The following is an 18,882-nucleotide window of genomic DNA, read 5'->3' on the forward strand; positions in this document are numbered from 1 at the left end:
GGTAATTCTTTTTTTAATTCAACGTACGACAAAACGATATTCACGTCAGTTTTAAGATTTCACTAAAATGCTCATGAGACTTCAAAATAAGGAATGATTTATTTAAGTAATCAATTTAAGGAGTACATGTTATCTCAAACCTATGAATGCTTCAAAATCAACTGAAAAAAATACAATGTGCCATCTAAATTACCGTGGGTTATAAAGCAATCATATCACATACTGCATATTCACTTAAACTGGATTACAGGATTAATTAGAATGCATGGGAACATGTCATGGTGAAAAGCTGAAAACACTAAAGTAAACATGGAAGATCTTTATATCAATGCAATTACACTGCAGTAGGAGGTTATGAAAGCCAATACCCATGTGAAACACACCCTTTGAAACTTAAAATACTGTGCAAGACTAACAATTATATAATCTTGGCTTGGAATGAACGGCTTGATTAAATGAACACAATCTGACAATTCCACCACAGTGCATCACTACATCTATATCTGTGCAACTAATGCAGTAAAATTATCTGTAATGGCATAAAGTACATGTTTGGTCAAGAGCAAGCATAATGAACTCGACAATTAAAATACAGTATTGGAAAAAGGTGTGCCACCACGATATGGTCATGTTAACAGAAAACAAGTTATGGTCAGCAGCATCCAAACACAATGCAATAAATAAATATAAATATATAACTTCTTCCACAAACTCACTCTTGTCATTTCACAGTGACTGTATGATATTCATTTCCTCTGACCACAGAGGGAGGGGGGGTGATTAGTGCAGGTTTTTAAAAGCGATGCTTTTAAAGCATCACTTTCAAGGGTTAGGGTTACACCGGTAGCCTGGCTAGACTACCAGAGGCATCAGGGATGCACCGCCGCTTACTAGTCTGCTGCTTTGTCAATTAAGGCCCCGAGCTCCACCTCCAACTTAGTAGTGTCGTCATCCTAGGGGAACAAAGATATGGAATCAAACAAGCATGAATACAAATGTATTCCTTTAACTGTCCTGTATTTGGAAAATGTATCCTTTTCATTCATATAATGTTCTGAAGCATTATCCTACATAGTAATATGACAATATTGTGCCACCTTAAATGGGAATAGAATTACAGCCTTACATCGTTAGTGGAATTGGACATCTTCAAAGCCAACATGGTCCAGTTCTTTGCCTCAGAGATATTTCCTAGCTCCAAGTGACACTAAAAGCCAAACAACAGCTCATTGATCATCTGTAACACTTTGATAGAAAGATTGAGGCAACGATTTGACTATTTTCAATCAATCTTTCATTCACCTTAGCAATGAAAAGTCTCACTCTCTTGGAGAAACCTGGGTCAAGTTCCTCTGCCTGAAAATGAAGATGATGTATGATGAAACATAAAGTGAAGAGCAAACACTTGGTAAGAAAAGGTTCTGCCTGCTCAGGTATCACTGAAAGCCCTAAATACTTTGCTGTACAAATTATACACAAGTGGGTGAGCACCTTGAGAAAGTTCTCCAGGGCGTCATGGAGAGTAGAGGAGGGTGGGCTCTCATACAGGGCAGCAGCTGCTTTCTTCTCCAGCCATCCTAGGGTAGCTACCTAGATGCACAGCACACGAGTGGGTCCATGTCTTGAACCAAATTATGTTGCACAAACAGATTAGGTACACTATGTATGACAATAGTAACTTTAGTGAAAGTGGTGAAGGCATGACAATAAGGAGAGATAAGCTTTGCTCCTTGTGGAGCCACATACTGTACATTTACCAAAACACATCTAAACAGCTCAAGGATTAGTTATGTCAGGCAGTTCCTTGGCTCACCTCATAGCACCATCGCCCAAGCAGGAAAAAACACAGTGGATCATCATCTCTAATGGCTATTGCGCGGTCTAAATGCTCCTACAATGACAAGAATACCAGAACATTAAATACAACACACAACTCTTGAGATTTGGCTTTATTATTAAATTATTGCCATTTTATTTAATGAGGTGGTTCCACTGAGATTATATATATATATATATATATATATATATATATATATATATATATATATATATATATATATATATATATATAATCTTGTTTAACAGAGCCCAAGCGGTCTGTTGTCAGTCTCAATAAAGGAACAAAAAAAGAGGGCCTGGCCCACCAAATGCCCTAAATATGTAATCTAATCATATGGTGCCCTCCAGTGATGGGAAATCAAAACCGGTGAGAAGCCCCTGCGCCCCAAACTGCATACTGAAGTCAGGGGTACTGGGTGTAATGAAACCCTATGCTTTCACACTGAACTTAGTCCTGAGCTACCATACACTACCATATTTGAAGTGGGATATTACCGAAATTAGCCCTGGGCGTGCAGGCCCTGCTCTGGAGCGGGATTAACACTGATATTTCAGGGCTATCCCCAGAAAATGGCTAGTGCGATAGGAGGTTGGTACTTAATTGTAGAATTGTCATTGACCACCGTAGCCCAGGGCTTGGGCTCTGGACCAATACAAAATGGCGTGAACATGGGCTAAAGCAGCCCATTATGGTTTTATAAATGTAGCAAAACCACTACGTAGAAATACTTAGAGGTAAAAGTCCTGTATTCCACGTTTTCAAAATGTATCAAAATCTTTTGAAAATTGCCGATCTACAAGCTCACAATGCTATTTTCAAATAGCCAAAGTATAAAATACCTGTAACTAAAGTTTTCAAATAATTTTAGTCTCATGTGTAGTGGAGTAGAATTATAAATAAAGTATTGAAAAATGGACATCTTCGAGTAAAGTAAAAGTGCCTCTAAATTGTACTTAAGCACAGTACTTAAGTAAATGTACTTAGCTACCACTGACCTTGAGTATGTGACTGCTCTTCAGTTTGCCATGCATGCTCTCATACTGGGAGGTGAGACCTGCTAGTACAGCAAACCTGGGCAGAGAATAAATTCACATCAAAACGTTTGTTGAAGACAACACCCACGTTGTTGCATTAACATAGCTAACAATTCAACATTTTACAGGTTCAGAGACTGAAAAGGTTCATTTCAGCGTCTCACCATTTGTGGCATTCAGCGTTCAGCCCATTCTTCTTTAGTGCAATCTCCGCCTCCTCGCGGCCTGTGAGAAGTTAAAGCTTAAGATATGACAGTCGTAAAAAAGGTTGGGATAATATCAAATCATGGAATTTTCTAACAATGCTAATTTCACACAGCTGATGTTTCAACTTGGCACAGCACCTGGAGAAGCACTCTTTGATCATCCAACTATACACAATTGAGATTTCAACTTGCATATGTCCTGTACTTTTCAGGATTCAAATTCAAAAACATCAATCTGCTACTTTTGCGTGACGATGTAGTATGATCAAGAAGGGCGTTAATTTACGATAATAAAATAAAAAGTTAAAATATGGAGATAGGAGATTTCTGCCCGACAGCAAGGATATAAACTACCTGTGTGTAAGTACATTACCCTGCTCTGCATAGGATTTCTATATACTGTATAGTATATAAACTACCTGTGTGTAAGTACATTACCCTGCTCTGCATAGGATTTCTATATACTATATAGTATATAAACTACCTGTGTGTAAGTACATTAACCTGCACTGCATAGGATTTCTATATACTGTATAGTATATAAATTAGCTGTGTGTAAGTAAGTACATTACCCTGCTCTGCAAAGGATTTCTTCTCCTGCTTGTCCTCTGTTGAGTCGAACATGTCACTGTATGCCCGTGCCAGTCGCCATAGAAACTCCCGGCTGTCTCCGTACTGTGAATGTGATGTCATGGCAACAGGGAAAAGAACATTTATAGTCTCATCCACAGACAAATGAAGATAAGCAAATATAGAACACCATTTATCCATAGTCATGTAACCATTTATACATCAGTCATTTTCCACATTTGAATATATCCAAGTGGATAATGCATGACCGCCCTGCACTGGAGTCTAATTTTCAACCGATAAAATACGCAAAGCAAATGACAACAGTACAGTGTGGGATGTAGACTCAGAACAGGTAAAATTTGGGGGGCACGGTGGCACAGTCGGTAGTGCTGTCGCCTCACAGCTAGAAGGTCCTGGGTTCGATTCCCGCAGGGGACGCTGTGGGCGCTGAGGGCGTGTTCTCTCCTCCGCGTCATCAGTGCCCATACCCTAGGTGGGGTTGGCGAAAGGGCCTTTCTGTGTGGAGTTTGCATGTTCTCCCCGTGTTCCCTAGGGTAGGTACCCTCACAAAAACATGCAGTAATCCTGGTCACTATACTGCCTCCCCCTGGCCAGCCGGGGCGCCTGATGGAGGGGAAAGGAACTGGTTGGAATAACGTGTTCCTTCCACGCGCTACGTCCAACCAGGGAAACTCTCCCCTGTCAGGTGACAAGAAGGTCAGTTGGCTCTCATGCACTGAAGGAGGCATGAGCTCGGCCCTGGCCTCCCTAGGTTGGCAGAGGGAAGGTAGTGCCCAGGATTACAGCTTAGGCATTGGCACTGGGTGTAAAATATAGGGGTTACAAAATCGTGGGATAAAAATAAAAAAAAAAAAAAAAAGAACAGGTAAAATTTAAGATGCAAGCTTTCCTTTAACCACATGAACCCTAGCGTCCCTATTCTGGGCAAGTCATAATAATAATAATAAGCAAACATTCATCGAAAATAGGTTTGGTGTGTAGAGGGATAAAAGGAGGGGGCCTAGGAGAGACCCCTGGGGGGCACAGCTTAGGATGTTCACACACCTCTACCTCTCACTCACCTGTGCTCTGTTGGCGAGCAGCAGACGGAAGCCCTCCACTTTGAGGGTGGCGTCACCCGTGTGGAGGATGTCACTCTGTGCCAACAGCAGAGCCAGCTCCCCGCTGGGAACTTCAGCCACCATCTCCAGCACTTCCAGCCTTTCCTCTCTTTCCTCTTTCTGTTCCCCTTCTTCTTCCTCCACTTCCTCATCCTGCGAGTCTTCCTGACGCAGGGTGAGAATGGTGGCGCAACTCTTCTCCTCCTCGTCCTCCTCATCCTCCTCCGACTCCTGTTCCGGCTCCCTCCCGCCCCCCTCCTCCCTGTCCGTGTCACGGTCCGTGTAGTCGGATTCAGCATAGGCTGTGGAGTACCTGGGATATTACAAAGGGTATAAACTGTAATGCACATGCTCATCACACCGTTAGTCAAGGACTCAAGGTACACAATGAGTGGATCATGTACAGATTTACTACTTTCTCAAATATATAATTATAATTATTAACTTTCATTTATAATCATTATTATTATTAACTTCCATTTATTCCATGAAGCCTAACAACTTGATGCATTAGAATACAAGCAATTAAGTGTCTTGAGAGCCGTGAGGACCCAAGTTCGAATTTGACTTCCGGTCTCGTCTCCTGTTTCTGTCCTTGTCCTGTCTCTCTACACTCTCCTATCTAATGAAAAAAAAAAAACAACAACAACAACAACAACAACAACAACAATAAAAGCCATAATAATATAGACAGCATCAGCATATTTGAAATTTTGATTGATGTCTGGTTGTGTTGGTGAGACTGAGTGAGATTGCCATTTCCATTTCTCAAAAAGGATATGTTTGTGGATGAAATTCATTACTACTGAGTAATACTGGGAACCAATATTAGCAACACAAGGTGCCATAAAATAACCACTAGGAAAGCTAGGAAATTATCCCTCATAATCTCCAAGCCCTTCTTTGAAGCCTATTAAAAATGAAACAATTCTAAGATTAATTTGAGGATCTTGAGAATGATCAGGGTCTTCTATATTTCCCAAATTCATAGTAAGATTGTATTATGTTATCACACATCCTATTCAGACCTACAGTACTATTGTACTTCTTGGAAGATTCTGTACGTGGTAGTAGTACTGTGGTACTGAATCTAAATCACAGACACATACCCTCCTTCACTGGTCTCCCCTTCATACGTGCTGGCATTGCCCTGGCTGGCAGTGAAGTAAACAGAACTGGAGCTCTGAGAGTCGGCACGGTCCCTGTGGATGTGACGGCGGCGGCGTGCCCGCTGGCTGTCCTCCACACCTTTCCTGAACACAAAAGTGAAGATGCATAATAAAAACCAGATGGTTGACCCCTGAAAAAAACAATTGCCTGTTTAGTCAATCTGCCAATTTATACCCCTTGAACAATGACCTACATTACATGGTCCCGGTCTCTGCTCACCTCCGCTGCTGGCCTGGGGAGGGTTAGATTGACCAGAAGAGTAACACGTGCAACAGTTCACGTTTAACATTGTTTCTTGGTAATGGGAACCTCCCAGGCAGCGATAGGAACTGACCCAGGTGGTCAACCAGACAGCTGTAGCAGTCGCTACTGGTGCAGCAAAAAGGACATAATTGACAATTCTCTGACGGTTTCCCACCCGCAAAAACACAGCCTATTACATTAGTTTAACCAACCGGCCAAGCCAGAGAAGGAATGAAACGCCTTGCATCCTGCAGTGTGTATAGTTTCAATGTAGAGATTATTGATGTTTTGATATTATACTATTTAGACTGATGATAGGTTCTTGGTTTACCTATGATCCTAGATTACTATTTCTATGCATTTTGATGTATTACCTCGTGCTGTCCTTGCTTACTGCAAGTCACTCTGGATTAAGAGCGTCTGCTAAACGCCTAAATTGTAAATTGTTAACTCCAGTCTCTGCCGTGGTTGGTGCATAAAACTCCTCAGCCACTTGGCACTTTGGTGCTGACAAGGTTTTCTACTTTATTACAGGTCCTCCTGGAGTTCCCAGAAGTTCTAGCATAATTCCACCACCAACCAGCCCTGCTTCTCTCACTACATTGTCAAATGCAAAGACAACCTTTTAAATCACCTGCCGTCCTTATTTTGGGCATGTTGTTATAGGTGAAAATTGTCGAAAATGGTCAAAAGTTGTCAAAAGAAATAGCAGATCTACAAGTTCACAATGCATTGACCACCAAGGTGGTTTGGGGTACAACTGACTTGACATCTTGGATGATCTGCGAGGCGATGTCCTGCAGGCCGCCCCTCAGCTCGGCCACCTCGGTGCGCAGTGAGGACACGCAGCTCAGCACCTGGTCCAGCTGGTTCCTCAACTCCAGCTGCTGCTCCGGGGACAGGCCCTGGACCACTGCCTCCACCGCTGCCATCGCCTGCTGCTGGGCCTCCGCCTCTGGAGGACAGAACGGGGTGGGGGAAGGTGGAGTAGGGCGTAGCGGCGGGCGGGTGGGATCAAGCAGAAGTGGTGGTGGTTTTGATGGGTGAGGGGAGAGGGTGGTGGTAGGTAGATGAAACAGATTTAGTCTCCTATTTTACAGTACATTAAGTGGACAATATTTAATTTTCCCACTTCTTTCTACTGTTCACTGTTAAACTTATCTAAGGGATTGGGTAAGCATTTGGTTAACAGGGAAATCCAAGTAATATGTTGACCAATCTTGTTACAAAACATTTGGGACTTGCCAAGTAAAAGGCATAACTCTCAGCTGCTCGAATGAATCCACACTCAGCAGAGTCAGATTGAACAGGGCTATGCATGTGAATAGATAGATATTTAACATTTGATTACTGTACCATATTCATATTGTATAAGATAACAGCAGGTTGAATAAATAGGTGGCAGGCCACTCTCATGATCATCATGATTCATGAGCACTAACAAATCTTCATATTGGCTGACTTAAGACCTTCGATGGCTATCTCACACACACACACACACACACACACACACACACACACACACACACACACACACACACACACACACACACACACACACACACACACACACCTTATAGGATAAAGTTAGAAACTGCCTTGCCAACAAACATGCACCTGCAGCACACAAACCCACCATTGTATCAAGGTCACAATGTCTTCCATTGCAATACTAGTTTATTACCTACCTAGTACCTTTAGGCCTGTCACAATTATTACATAATCGCCTAATTGTCATTATTTGAGATCATTTGTCGCAATTATTTTGTATAATCGTCATAATCGTTTCCATGTTGAAAAATGTTCATACAATTTCAAATATTTTCCAAAAATAGCAGATCAGCTATTTCTGCTATTTTAGAATACAATTATGAAATATGTAATTTATTTGTTTATTTAAAGGACGACTTCACCCATTTTCAACCTATCTTCATATAATTGGTCCTCAATAATCCTCATTATAATATGGTACCATTTTTGTCTACTCTGCGTCTTGAGGAGGGCTGTGGACAGTTCAGAAACCCACCCACCAGTGACATCATCGATGGGAAATCCAAGCTCTTTTTTTTTTCTTTTTTTCTCTTTAAATTTTATCCCACGATTTTGTAACCCCTATTTTTTCACCCAGTGCCAATGCCTAAGCGTGTAATCCTGGGCACTACCTTCCCTCTGCCAACCTAGGGAGGCCAGGGCCGAGCTCATGCCTCCTTCAATGCATGAGAGTCAACTGACCTTCTTATCACCTGACAGGGGAGAGTTTCCCTGGTTGGACATAGCGCGTGGAAGGAACACGTTATTCCAACCAGTTCCCTTCCCCTCCATCAGGGGGGGAATCCAAGCTAATAGAAACTGCAGGCTTTCTATTCCTGGAAAGTTAGCATGCTATAATGGAAGCCAGTGTTCTGGCATTAATAACAATCTAAATTAAAACATTTAAATAGTGTTTGATTAGAAAGCCTAAAGGCCAAACAGAAATTAAGTTTGTATTCATGTTCCAATGCCAAAAACAATTATTTGTGTGACAATTAATCGTCAACTTAAATGTGCAATCGTGACAACCCTACCTTGAGCATCATCCAGTGACTCCTGCAGCAGTGTCATTGGTCCATGATGATCGGCGCTGCTGCTGTCAAACGGTCGAGGAGCCACTGGACTAGTGGCCCCACCACCATGATGACTGGCCCCCAGCAGCAGCGTTCTGTGTGATCTCCTCCTGGTGACTTCTTTGTAGATGATGAATGCTATCAGACCGAGCCCAGCGGTGGCTGACACGGCCAGTCCTATCAACCCACTCCTACCCAACGACGAGTTCATCATCACGCTTCTCTGATCTCTCCACAACAACCACGATACAAACCAGGCGAAAATAATGCAAACTGGCAGGTATTAAAATAATATCTATATACACGTCTTCAAATGGCGTTAACTATTCGTACTTGAGAAGCTTGTCCGACTCATCATGACAGTAACCTAAGGTAATGTGTAATAAATGTCGTTAGGAGACGCTACCCACCGTTATGATCATCATCAACAGTCAACACCAAAGCAGCGAGCTGTCACACACGAACTAACGTGGTCGGATCTATGCTTCACATGTGCTTTTCTTCTTGAGCTCCTTTCTCACCACATTACAAAATTGATTATTTAGGCTACCTACCGCACGCGTCTAAGCATGCAAAACATTATCTAAAGATATATACGAGCTTTGACCTCAAACGCTACAAAACACCACCATGATGATGATGGTAATGCTTTCGTTTTATACGTACGCGTCGCGTCGTCGATTTGTTATTATGCCAATCATAGTTATTATAATATATCTAGAGGGCGGACTGCCCCGCCCCCACCGATTTATTTCAAGGAAAGTTGCGCACAAGCGCATGAAGCAGCCGAAAGTGCCTCTACATCTTGGATTGGCTCCAATAATGGAGCCAATAGAGCAGGCGCACTAGCGTTTCAGATGGAAGAAGCATGCGCAGTAGCGTCCTAAATGCTGAAGTCCTGCAATACCGGATTTGGCCACCAGGCTTCTGACGCTTCAACAATTCTCCCCCATTCTGGGTGCTTGATGCCAATGAAGTGCCAACAGCAACACGACACATCCGGCTTGAAATGCTCTCGGTATTACAACAATAAAAGTTCTCATGACTCAAGTCTATTTCTCATCAACCGAACCATTCTTTATTCAGTCTATGAAGAAAAGTCATCATACGTCATACGTGCAAAAGTGCCTTTTTTAAGAACAAGGCTAGGAGTTATTAACTTATCTTACAAAGTGCCTATCAAACTATTATCTTTATTAATAGACTCTTATTTTAATAATATATAATATATCGGTTGTAGCCTACATGGAGCACCAGGTTTGGCATAAAAATATCTACAGTAGCTATCTAGTCAGTTGTTTCCCATACGGGACAGGGGTTTTATGCTTTACAGTTTTGTCAGTGCACAAAGTTTGTCTGTAATGAAGAGCGTCATCATAGTAATGGGAAACAGTGTCACTGCAGAAACACACCATACTATTGTCAAAAAATACCATTAAACTAAGGTCCACGTCATGAGAGAGTGTACTGTGTTACATTTGTCTGGACACTGACCCTACAGTAATTGAACAACAGAGACTTTGAGGATGTTTAATTACACAACATATGCATTTTATAATATATGGACTTAAAAAAAAGGTGCCTATACTACTCTCCTATGGCAATAGGAAACAAGCCCACATCTCCAAGATGTAGCTTTTGGAGCTCTTGAACCTAGCTCTGGCATGGCAAGTCTCACCCATGTGCAACTAGCATATAAGCCTAGTGGCAGACCAACGTGTTACTCTATCTGGCCTCTGGCCGCACTTGGACCTGGGCCTGGTCCACAGAGCTGTTGCAGGAGTCGGACTGGGGTGCAAACCATAGACTGTACCAAGGACCTGGTGTGTGCCACCCAGGAACTAGGATGTCTGATGTGGGTGGCTTTTCAATCGCTTTACAATGGCTTTTCGGAGCTGTAGGCAGAATGTACGACAAACATAAAATACACAACTTTTTGTAACTTTATAAAACAAATATTTTATTTTAATATAGTTTAGTATGTATCTGTATTTTCTGTATTTTGTATAGTATACTCAACATACCTTTGGATCCATCAGTGTCCCAAACACTAAAACGAAGAAACCCTAAATGAAAAAATAAAGGGAAGTGTTTTATTTCTGACTGTATAGGCCTACAGCAGTATAGTAATTAATGTACAGCATGAATCCATACCCAATAAAAAACAATACCACTTCTATGCCCATATAGGTGGGTAGGAGTAGCGAGGAAGGTCAGTCTCTGGTGGTCGTTCAGAGGCCGACACTCCTCGCTACTCCTTAATTCATTTTGACTTTTATTGATTCATTTTGACTAATGGCACACTTTGGTGAGTTTTTTTTGCAATACCTGTAATGAGTTGAAGAATGCGAAGGCGATATGGATTCCAATATTTGTTGGAGACGTCATAGTTCCCACTCCCAGACCCCAGGTCAATCCAAAGACAAAAGTCAAATTGGCAAAGTTTATTAAGGTCCCGGACAAGACCTTGAAGACCTTCTTAAAGACCGTCTTTGTCTGGGCAAAATCCACACACCTCTCCGAACCCACACGCCTCTCCTCATCATTGTTTTGGGTGCCTGTTTGGTGGGGAGGGTTACAAGTGCAGATACACATCCTGGCCAAGCATCCTGCGATGACCTTCTTTTCCTCTGACTGGGCAGAACCCCCACGCCAATCCTCATCATTGTTTTGGGTGACTGTTTGGTGGGGATGGGTAGATCGGCAGATACCCATCCAATTCACACGCATTTCCTCCATGCATTTATTAAACAAGACCACGATCACAATCACGGCGTTTATCAAAACAATGACCAAGGCAGGAATCACAAACGCAAGGACGGCTTTCGTCTTGTGCCAGTTTAGCCAACAAGTGTTGTATTCTCTGATGTAGCCACTGCTGCCCGCTGTAGAGGCAATGGTGACAACTGCTATAATTAAAGGGCATATGTAGCCCAAACAGCTACCGATGGCGAGCCAGGTCGAACGGACCGGGTTGTCGAGGGGCCTGATGATGGTTGTGTAAAACTGGAGAATGCCATACACAAGTATCCAAAAGAACATGACAAGGTAGAACCAGTGAATAAAAAATGTTGCCGCGGTGCATAGATTGACTGGAACTCTGTAATCTTCCCCTGGATTTTCAAGGGGGTTGTCCGCAATTGCTGATCCAATGATGAAGCAGATGTTTGCACCGAGCAGAAACACAGCAATGTTCACAATACAAACATGAGTTATGTATGGCATGTTTTCATTATTTTGACCATTGCGACTGGTCGCGCCTTCCCAAAATACTCGCTCGACGATGAGACAAATGACCAAGCATCCCATTGATATCCCTACGCCAATGTACGAGATTATGTCCAGTAAAACTTTAATTTCTGGGGGAATGTCAATTGACATAAGAATTGTGAAGGAGGTCAGGTGGGTGCAGTTACAGGTGACGGTATCATTTATGTCTGACACAAAAGTACACCCCTCGTGGTCCCATCCGCCAAAGTTATCAAAAAGTGCGAAGTTCCAGAAGACGCACTGTGGGCTCAATGTCAATGATGTGTTTTGTTTGTCAAAACGTATTATCACATTTTCAACTGTTGTGTTCAGCTTGACCATCAGCACTTTGCCATTGATGGTGTTCTCATAGCTGGTTTCGTTGCTGGTGGTATTGAAGCTGCTGGCGTTGAAGCTGGCATTCCTGGGAGGCAGGATGTTGTTGAGGGCAAAGACAGTGGTGGTAATGAAGAGGTTGGTAGCACTCGTGTTTAGAATGTCGAGGGCGACACTAGAGTTAATGTCTGCCTTGTACGAGTTGTTGAACCTTGTTCTGGTCAGCAGGATGAGGTCGGTTGTTATATTAAACTCGCCCTCCAAGGCGTCGTTGATAGATTCCAGTGACATTAGAAACCTTGAGCTGGCGTTGAGGGTTTCGTTGGTGTTCAGAATGACCCAGGATTCTGTTGCTGCTTCAGCAATGATGACATCAACTGTTTCCAGGATATCCTGCAGACAAAACAGCATTTCTCTGTCAGGGTGTTAAAATGTTTATCTTGCTTCGAGCTACAAAATATTGCTTAATACTTTAAGGAATGTACTAACTGGCATAATAAAGCTCCTTCAGTGGTTCTCAATTTGATGTTTTAGTGATGAACACTTTCCTATTTCATCAGGTCATTCATCTAGTGTTTCATATTTGTATTTAAATGAAAACAAGCAGTGTTCTGGGTCCGCAGTATCAGAGTTAAGAATTATTCACCTACTCCATAATAGAATTCTATATATTTTTTATGAATATCCTTTTTTGAGCTGAAGGCAAGGCTATAAGGGGATTTCTTCCGCCTGCTTACCGTCATGACAGTTTCATTGACATCAACGGCTTTCTCTGCAATGTTGCCCAGGATGCTAATAAGAGCATATATGGTTGCACTCGAACCAGTAATTTCTGTTTGCAGTGCTTGTACCTCCTCAGTTAGATTTGCCACAAAAACTGGAACTGTGTACTTATCCAAATCCTAAAAGAATCAAACATGTTAATTGTATGGTACCAATAATACATCACACTTATATAGCGCTTTTCATAGTACCCAAAGTCGCTTTACAAAACAAATCAAGAACATTCTGTTATACCAGTGGTTCTCAACCTTTTTTAGGTCAAGGACCCCCAAATTAATATGTGATGTCTATTTAGCTGTGGACTGGGCCCCCATCTGGAAATATCTTGTACCAAAGACCCTCATACATGATAAGTGTTGTTAAACTGTTTCGAAAAATATTCCACTTATAAAATAAAATAAAAATCGTTTTTTGGAAAGTAGCTGATCTACACCTCACAACAAGTCACATCATGATGCGTTGTGAGCTTGTAGATCAGCTATTTTCAAATGTATGATGTGTATAGGGTTAAAGTGGTTAAACTGATTTAGCTGGGGACCTCCTGGAACGCCCTCGAGGACGCCTGGGGGTCCTCAGAGCCCACTTTGAGAACCACTGGTGTAAGTGATTCCCCTTCATGTGATGGTATTCCCTTTAAAGATAGAAAATGAATGGGTTCTTCTACCTGGGATATAGTTAGAAGATCTTGAATTTCTTTTACAATACAACTATCCTCCAGAAGTGTCCATTGTCCACTGGCCTTACATTGGAAAACTATTTTTCCCACCTGGCCGCGATCACATGCTCTTTCTGATATGTCTCCTTCTCGTCCACTACCATTCTCCTCATCTTTACACGTAGGACCTTGTGCCAAGTGCATGGAAATAAGTATGCAGTTATTTCCATGCAAAATGAATGACGACTGCAACAATAATACATACCGGCTATAATAATAATAATTCTACCGCGTATAAGTGTAATAATAATAATGATAATAATTCATTTCTATTACAAATTTGTTTTGGCACTTTAGTAGTGGTACAGTGGGAAAGTCCTGGGTTGAATTCCCACCCCAGGCCAACTGCAGACAGTAAATTGTTTTACTTACTCTCACCGAAGATTTTCAGAATTGTTGTCATCTCATAATTGGGTGTAATCACTCTACATCTAAATTGTTTTTCGTCTTCACTAGTTTCTCCGCAGTTTCCCATTATGTAATTGTGGTGGATGCAGTAGTAATCTTGATCCAGTTCCACATCTGTGAACATTTAATCATATTGGTGAATTATAGGCAGCTGTGTGTGTATAGCTTTTATTGTTGTCCCAGAAGTGCACTGTGATGAGTCATTCTTTCTTTAATTTTTTAGCCGCATGCGCTAGCAGTGCGGCTCTATAAACAGCACTAGTCTTAGTCCGACACCCGAGTGAAAAGTGTCGACACCTGAGTGAAAAGTGTCGACACCTAAGTGTCATTGGCTGTCCTGACTGTCCATCACACTTCCCCCCTTTTAAGCCCCCCTTTTAAGCCAATGGGGAGACGGAAATGTAATGGAGACGTTAGTCAACAAATTAGACGAGACGAAAATGTTAGGGCGGGACGAATGGAGAAGAGATCCAATCAGAATTACTCTTTTTGAGGGACTAGTTGGGAAGGGATCCAATCAGAACGATCCTCATTGTTAAGTTAGGTTGAACCACCCGGAAGCAGACCATATTAGGGGCCAGCATGGATGAACACAAATCACAACAAGGCAACGCACGGAGTTACACAGCAGAGAGAGAGAGAAAGGGAGACAGCTTCAGCCAGGAGGGTTAGCCTAAATGCTAGCGTGCTTCATTAGACCTAGTTTGGCTATTCAGTTATTATTTGCCCATGTTCACACTGACTTCAATCTTAGCTATTGTTGGGAAGACCCGTGTGGTGTCACAAAATGTTGCCACCACTTATATAAAAAACATTAGAGCGTTAATTTGCGACGAATGTTGCCAGGTTTGGCGAGAGAAACAAGCAATCCAAAAAACAAGTAATCAGGTCTATGAAAAGATTGGGACCAAAAAAGCCTGCCACATGCGGCTTTATTATGACTTTGGTCATACTTGTTTCTTTTCTAAGACTATTTTTAGGCATTTTATGCTTTATTATATAAGAGAGAGTAGAGACAGGAAGCCGAGGATTGAGAGAGAAAGATGTGCAAAAAATGGTTCTGGCTGGAAGACGCCGATGTGCCCCACCAACCCATTCTTACCTGAAGGTAAGACGGATCCGTCCACATTCTCCCACTGGACTTTATAGAGGCGTTGCACGCAACATTCAAGTTTGATGATTTCTTTATCTTCCTGACAGTGGTGGTTGAGAATGCTATCGGCTCGTATGTTGGGAGCTTGTTTGATGACATCAGTTGACATCTCTCCATTCTTGACGAACCTCACTGCGGTACCTTCCAGGCTGCATTCATAACTCCCTGGGATAAAAGTGAAGCCAGAATTATTTGATGAATCAGTACAATGTGAAATTGTTCTTCTACATGTGAGTTACAATATGGTGGTGATCTAGAATATTGTACAAAGGTCTTGTCTGTATTCAGTCCAAAAAGACACAGCAAAGGCAGGGAGAAAGGGGATCTCTCTCTCTCACACACACACACACACACACACACACACACACACACACACACACACACACACACACACTTATTTGTTAATTAAGTCAGAAATCTGGTCTGAAATCCCCTTCGACCGTGTCATCGGCAGGTCATTTTATGAGCTAGTCACAGACCGCCACTGAGACACAGAGCAAGTAGACAGAAATGGCACAATCCATCAAATTCTTTCGTTTAACAAACTGCACATGTGGTAAGGTAGTCAGAACACAACTAATTTTGTATTACTGAACTTTATGAACTGTGGCTGCGTTGCACTGATATTGAGTTCTGATTGGTCATAAAAGGTCATGGTAGCAATTGGTACTTACCACTATCATCAGCAATAATGTTCTCAATTGTAAGACTGGAGGTCTGGTCACTAAGAGAGACTTTAAACCTTCCAAAGCTTGCAACATTCCTCCGATTGTATTGCCACTGATAACGAGTAACTTTGCCCATGTTCACGTTCTCAGAAGAATCTGGACCACATGTCACCTTCATGGGTTGACCAGTATACGTTCTCGGAAAGGTGATTGGAATTTTACCTTGGGAAGATGTGAACAGGATCAGTTTATCTTTTTTCCATCCGATTACAAATTGATGACATCATTTTTCTGTAGCTTATTTTAGAAACGTACTCTTGTAAGTTGTCAAAACTTGGCCATCAACAGGCAGACCGTCATTTTCCAAGGCAAGTGGGAGTCCAGCATTTGCTTCTTCTATTACCGTTGCTGGTGTTTCGAATGTTGTTTGTAGAACGTAGTTTACAATAGTGCTTCCTTGTCTGTTAGTAAGAACAAACCAGGAGCAAAGTTGAGAACATAAATGTGACACACAGCCCTACATCTAAATGTCTGTATTTGTTACTATAAAATACTGTACCTAAATTCTGTTACTGTAACAGAAATGAACCGGGATTCCGGGAATATACCGGGAATATCCAGGATTCCTTGATATTGTCTTTTCAACTGCAAATGAAATGACACTTTGAAAGACAGGGACATAGCAATATGAAAAACAATTGAATGAAATGGAGATGAGACTGGATTTCATTTAAAAAAACACACACACACACACACACACACACGCACGCACGCACACTTACCACTTTCTCCACCTGTTCTTTAAGATCTTTGTATTCTTGAGTATTTGGATATTTTAACTCCTCTGTGAAAAGCCTTTTAAGCCTAACTGACAAGCTGTGAGATTCTGGGTGAAGATAAAATCAAAGACAGTATACTGTAGTTGCATGGATTGTCTTGTATGCAATTGACCATATCGTCTCTGTCGGGTGGAAACCTCATACTTCCAAAACTATGGAGTTACTAAACTGTTACTTTTCAGGATTCAAATAAAAAAATAGCACGTTTCGAGCTTGTAGTAGATCTGCTCAATTATTTTGTGTGACGCTGTAGTATGATCAAGTACGGCATTAACAAAAAAACACAAAAAGTACAAATATGGAGATAAGAGGTTTCTGCCCCGACAGCAATGATATACATTCCCACGGTGGACAATTTGCTCTTATGTCATACTCAGTATGAATATCATCGCTGTCCATACTTTCATGAAATGTAAAAAAAAGAAGAAGCTGCATTCCAATGGATCCAATGAAGTTATTATTTAGTCAAAAGCTCTTGTTAATACTTTTCATTGTTTCATTATTTATTTATTTTTTCAAAAGTTTCAAAAATTTAAAAAGAATGTCAAAGTACTTCAAATCATTTAGAAAATAGCAAAACAAATAAAAAGAAGATCTACAAGCTCACAATACATCATGATGTGACGCGTTGAGCTTGAAGACACTGTCATACAGCATAAGTGTACAACCTAAGTATAAAAGGGGGGGGGCAATGTTTTTTAAACACTTTAAAAACACTGGTTGTTGTTGTTGTTGTTGCTTCTGTTGTTGCTCTGACTGTGGTACTGCAGTAGTAGTTGGCTCTGTAATTACATTTATTCATAGGCATAGGAACTATTATAAGAGCAGAGTTCCCCACCCCGCAATGTTTTTTAAACACTTACTGGTTGTTGTTGTTGTTGTTGTTGTTGTTAGTGGTGGTGGTTTTGTTGTTGTTGTTGTTGGTGGCGGTGGTGGTTTTGTTGTTGTTGTTGTTGTTGTTGTTGTTGTTGTTGTTGGTGGTGGTGGTGTCGTTGTTGTTGTTGTTGGTGGTGGTTTTGTTGTTGTTGTCGTTGTTGTTGGTTTTGTTGTTGTTGGTGGTTTTGTTGTTGTTATCGTTGTTGTTGTTGTTGGTGGTGGTGGTTTTGTTGTTAGTGGTGGTGTTGTTGTTGTTGTTGGTGGTGGTTTTGTTGTTGTTGTTGTTGGTGGTTTTGTTGTTAGTGGTGGTGTTGTTGTTGTTGTTGGTGGTGTCGTTGTTGTTGGTGGTGGTGGTTTTGTTGTTAGTGGTGGTGTTGTTGTTGTTGTTGTTGGTGGTGGTGTCGTTGTTGTTGGTGGTGGTTTTGTTGTTGTTGGTGGTTTTGTTGTTGTTGTTGGTGGTTTTGTTGCACCAGCAGTAGTTGGACTGGCTGTAGTAGTTGAAGCAGCAGTAGTTGGACCGGCTGTAGTTGGACCGGCTGTAGTTGCAACAGCTGTAGTTGGACCGGCTGTAGTTGCAGCTGCAGTAGTTGGACCGGCTGTAGTTGCAGAAGCAGTAGTTGGACCGGCTGTAGTTGCAGAAGCAGTAGTTGGACCGGCTGTAGTTGCACCAGCCGTAGTTGGACCGGCTGTAGTTGCAGCAGCAGTAGTTGGACCAGCTGTAGTTGGACCGGCTGTAGTTGCACCAGCAGTAGTTGGACCGGCTGTAGTTGAAGCAGCAGTAGTTGGACCGGCTGTAGTTGCACCAGCAGTAGTTGGACCGGCTGTAGTTGAAGCAGCAGTAGTTGGACCGGCTGTTGTTGCACCGGCTGTGGTAGTTGTTAGGCCAGCTTTTGTAGTTGGTGTGGCAGCAGTGGTAATTGGGGCAGCTGTGAAAGTTGTTGCAACAGCTGTGGTAGTTGTTGGGCCCACTGTAGTAGCACCAGCAGTAGTTGGACCGGCTGTAGTTGCACCAGCAGTAGGTGGACCGGCTGTAGTTGCACCTGCAGTAGTTGGACTGGCTGTAGT

The 18,882-nt window shown here is 42.0% G+C and overlaps 2 protein-coding genes across 2 annotated transcripts; both read right to left on the reverse strand.

Annotated features, from left to right (window-relative positions):
- Positions 1 to 70: 70 nt before the first annotated feature.
- rmdn3 (regulator of microtubule dynamics 3) lies at positions 71 to 9,453 on the reverse strand. Its single transcript, XM_084083049.1, has 12 exons — positions 8,752 to 9,453; positions 6,953 to 7,142; positions 5,884 to 6,027; positions 4,736 to 5,087; positions 3,653 to 3,755; positions 3,039 to 3,099; positions 2,836 to 2,911; positions 1,814 to 1,891; positions 1,492 to 1,590; positions 1,303 to 1,356; positions 1,127 to 1,207; positions 71 to 953 (listed from the first exon to the last, which is right to left on the reverse strand). Exons 1-12 carry the CDS (start codon positions 9,002 to 9,004, stop codon positions 891 to 893), a joined length of 1,554 nt encoding a protein of 517 aa, XP_083939175.1. The 5' UTR covers positions 9,005 to 9,453; the 3' UTR covers positions 71 to 890.
- Positions 9,454 to 10,515: 1,062 nt separating this feature from the next.
- Positions 10,516 to 16,911, reverse strand: LOC311062861 (adhesion G protein-coupled receptor F5-like; the record flags this gene model as incomplete). The annotated part of the gene is made up of 10 exons (XM_084082080.1): positions 16,885 to 16,911; positions 16,662 to 16,747; positions 16,418 to 16,563; positions 16,109 to 16,324; positions 15,384 to 15,599; positions 14,246 to 14,395; positions 13,823 to 14,001; positions 13,113 to 13,277; positions 11,257 to 12,768; positions 10,516 to 10,578 (listed from the first exon to the last, which is right to left on the reverse strand). Exons 4-10 carry the CDS (start codon positions 16,278 to 16,280, stop codon positions 10,516 to 10,518), a joined length of 2,457 nt encoding a protein of 818 aa, XP_083938206.1. The 5' UTR covers positions 16,281 to 16,324; positions 16,418 to 16,563; positions 16,662 to 16,747; positions 16,885 to 16,911.
- Positions 16,912 to 18,882: the final 1,971 nt, after the last annotated feature.

The sequence above is a fragment of the Gymnoscopelus microlampas genome (genome assembly GCF_963454915.1).
Source record: "Gymnoscopelus microlampas genome assembly, chromosome: 16".
Classification (NCBI taxonomy): Eukaryota; Metazoa; Chordata; class Actinopteri; order Myctophiformes; family Myctophidae; genus Gymnoscopelus; species Gymnoscopelus microlampas.

What these genes read in the sequence shown, in the direction of transcription:
- rmdn3 (XM_084083049.1), bottom strand. Translation starts at nt 9,004, where the DNA reads ATGATGAACTCGTCGTTGGGTAGGAGTGGGTTGATAGGACTGGCCGTG. An exon ending in GTCACTGGATGATGCTCAAG is followed by an intron (nt 7,143 to 8,751) that starts GTAGGGTTGTCA and finishes TCTGTCCTCCAG; the next exon opens with AGGCGGAGGCCCAGCAGCAG. An exon ending in TGCTCGCCAACAGAGCACAG is followed by an intron (nt 3,756 to 4,735) that starts GTGAGTGAGAGG and finishes TCACATTCACAG; the next exon opens with TACGGAGACAGCCGGGAGTT.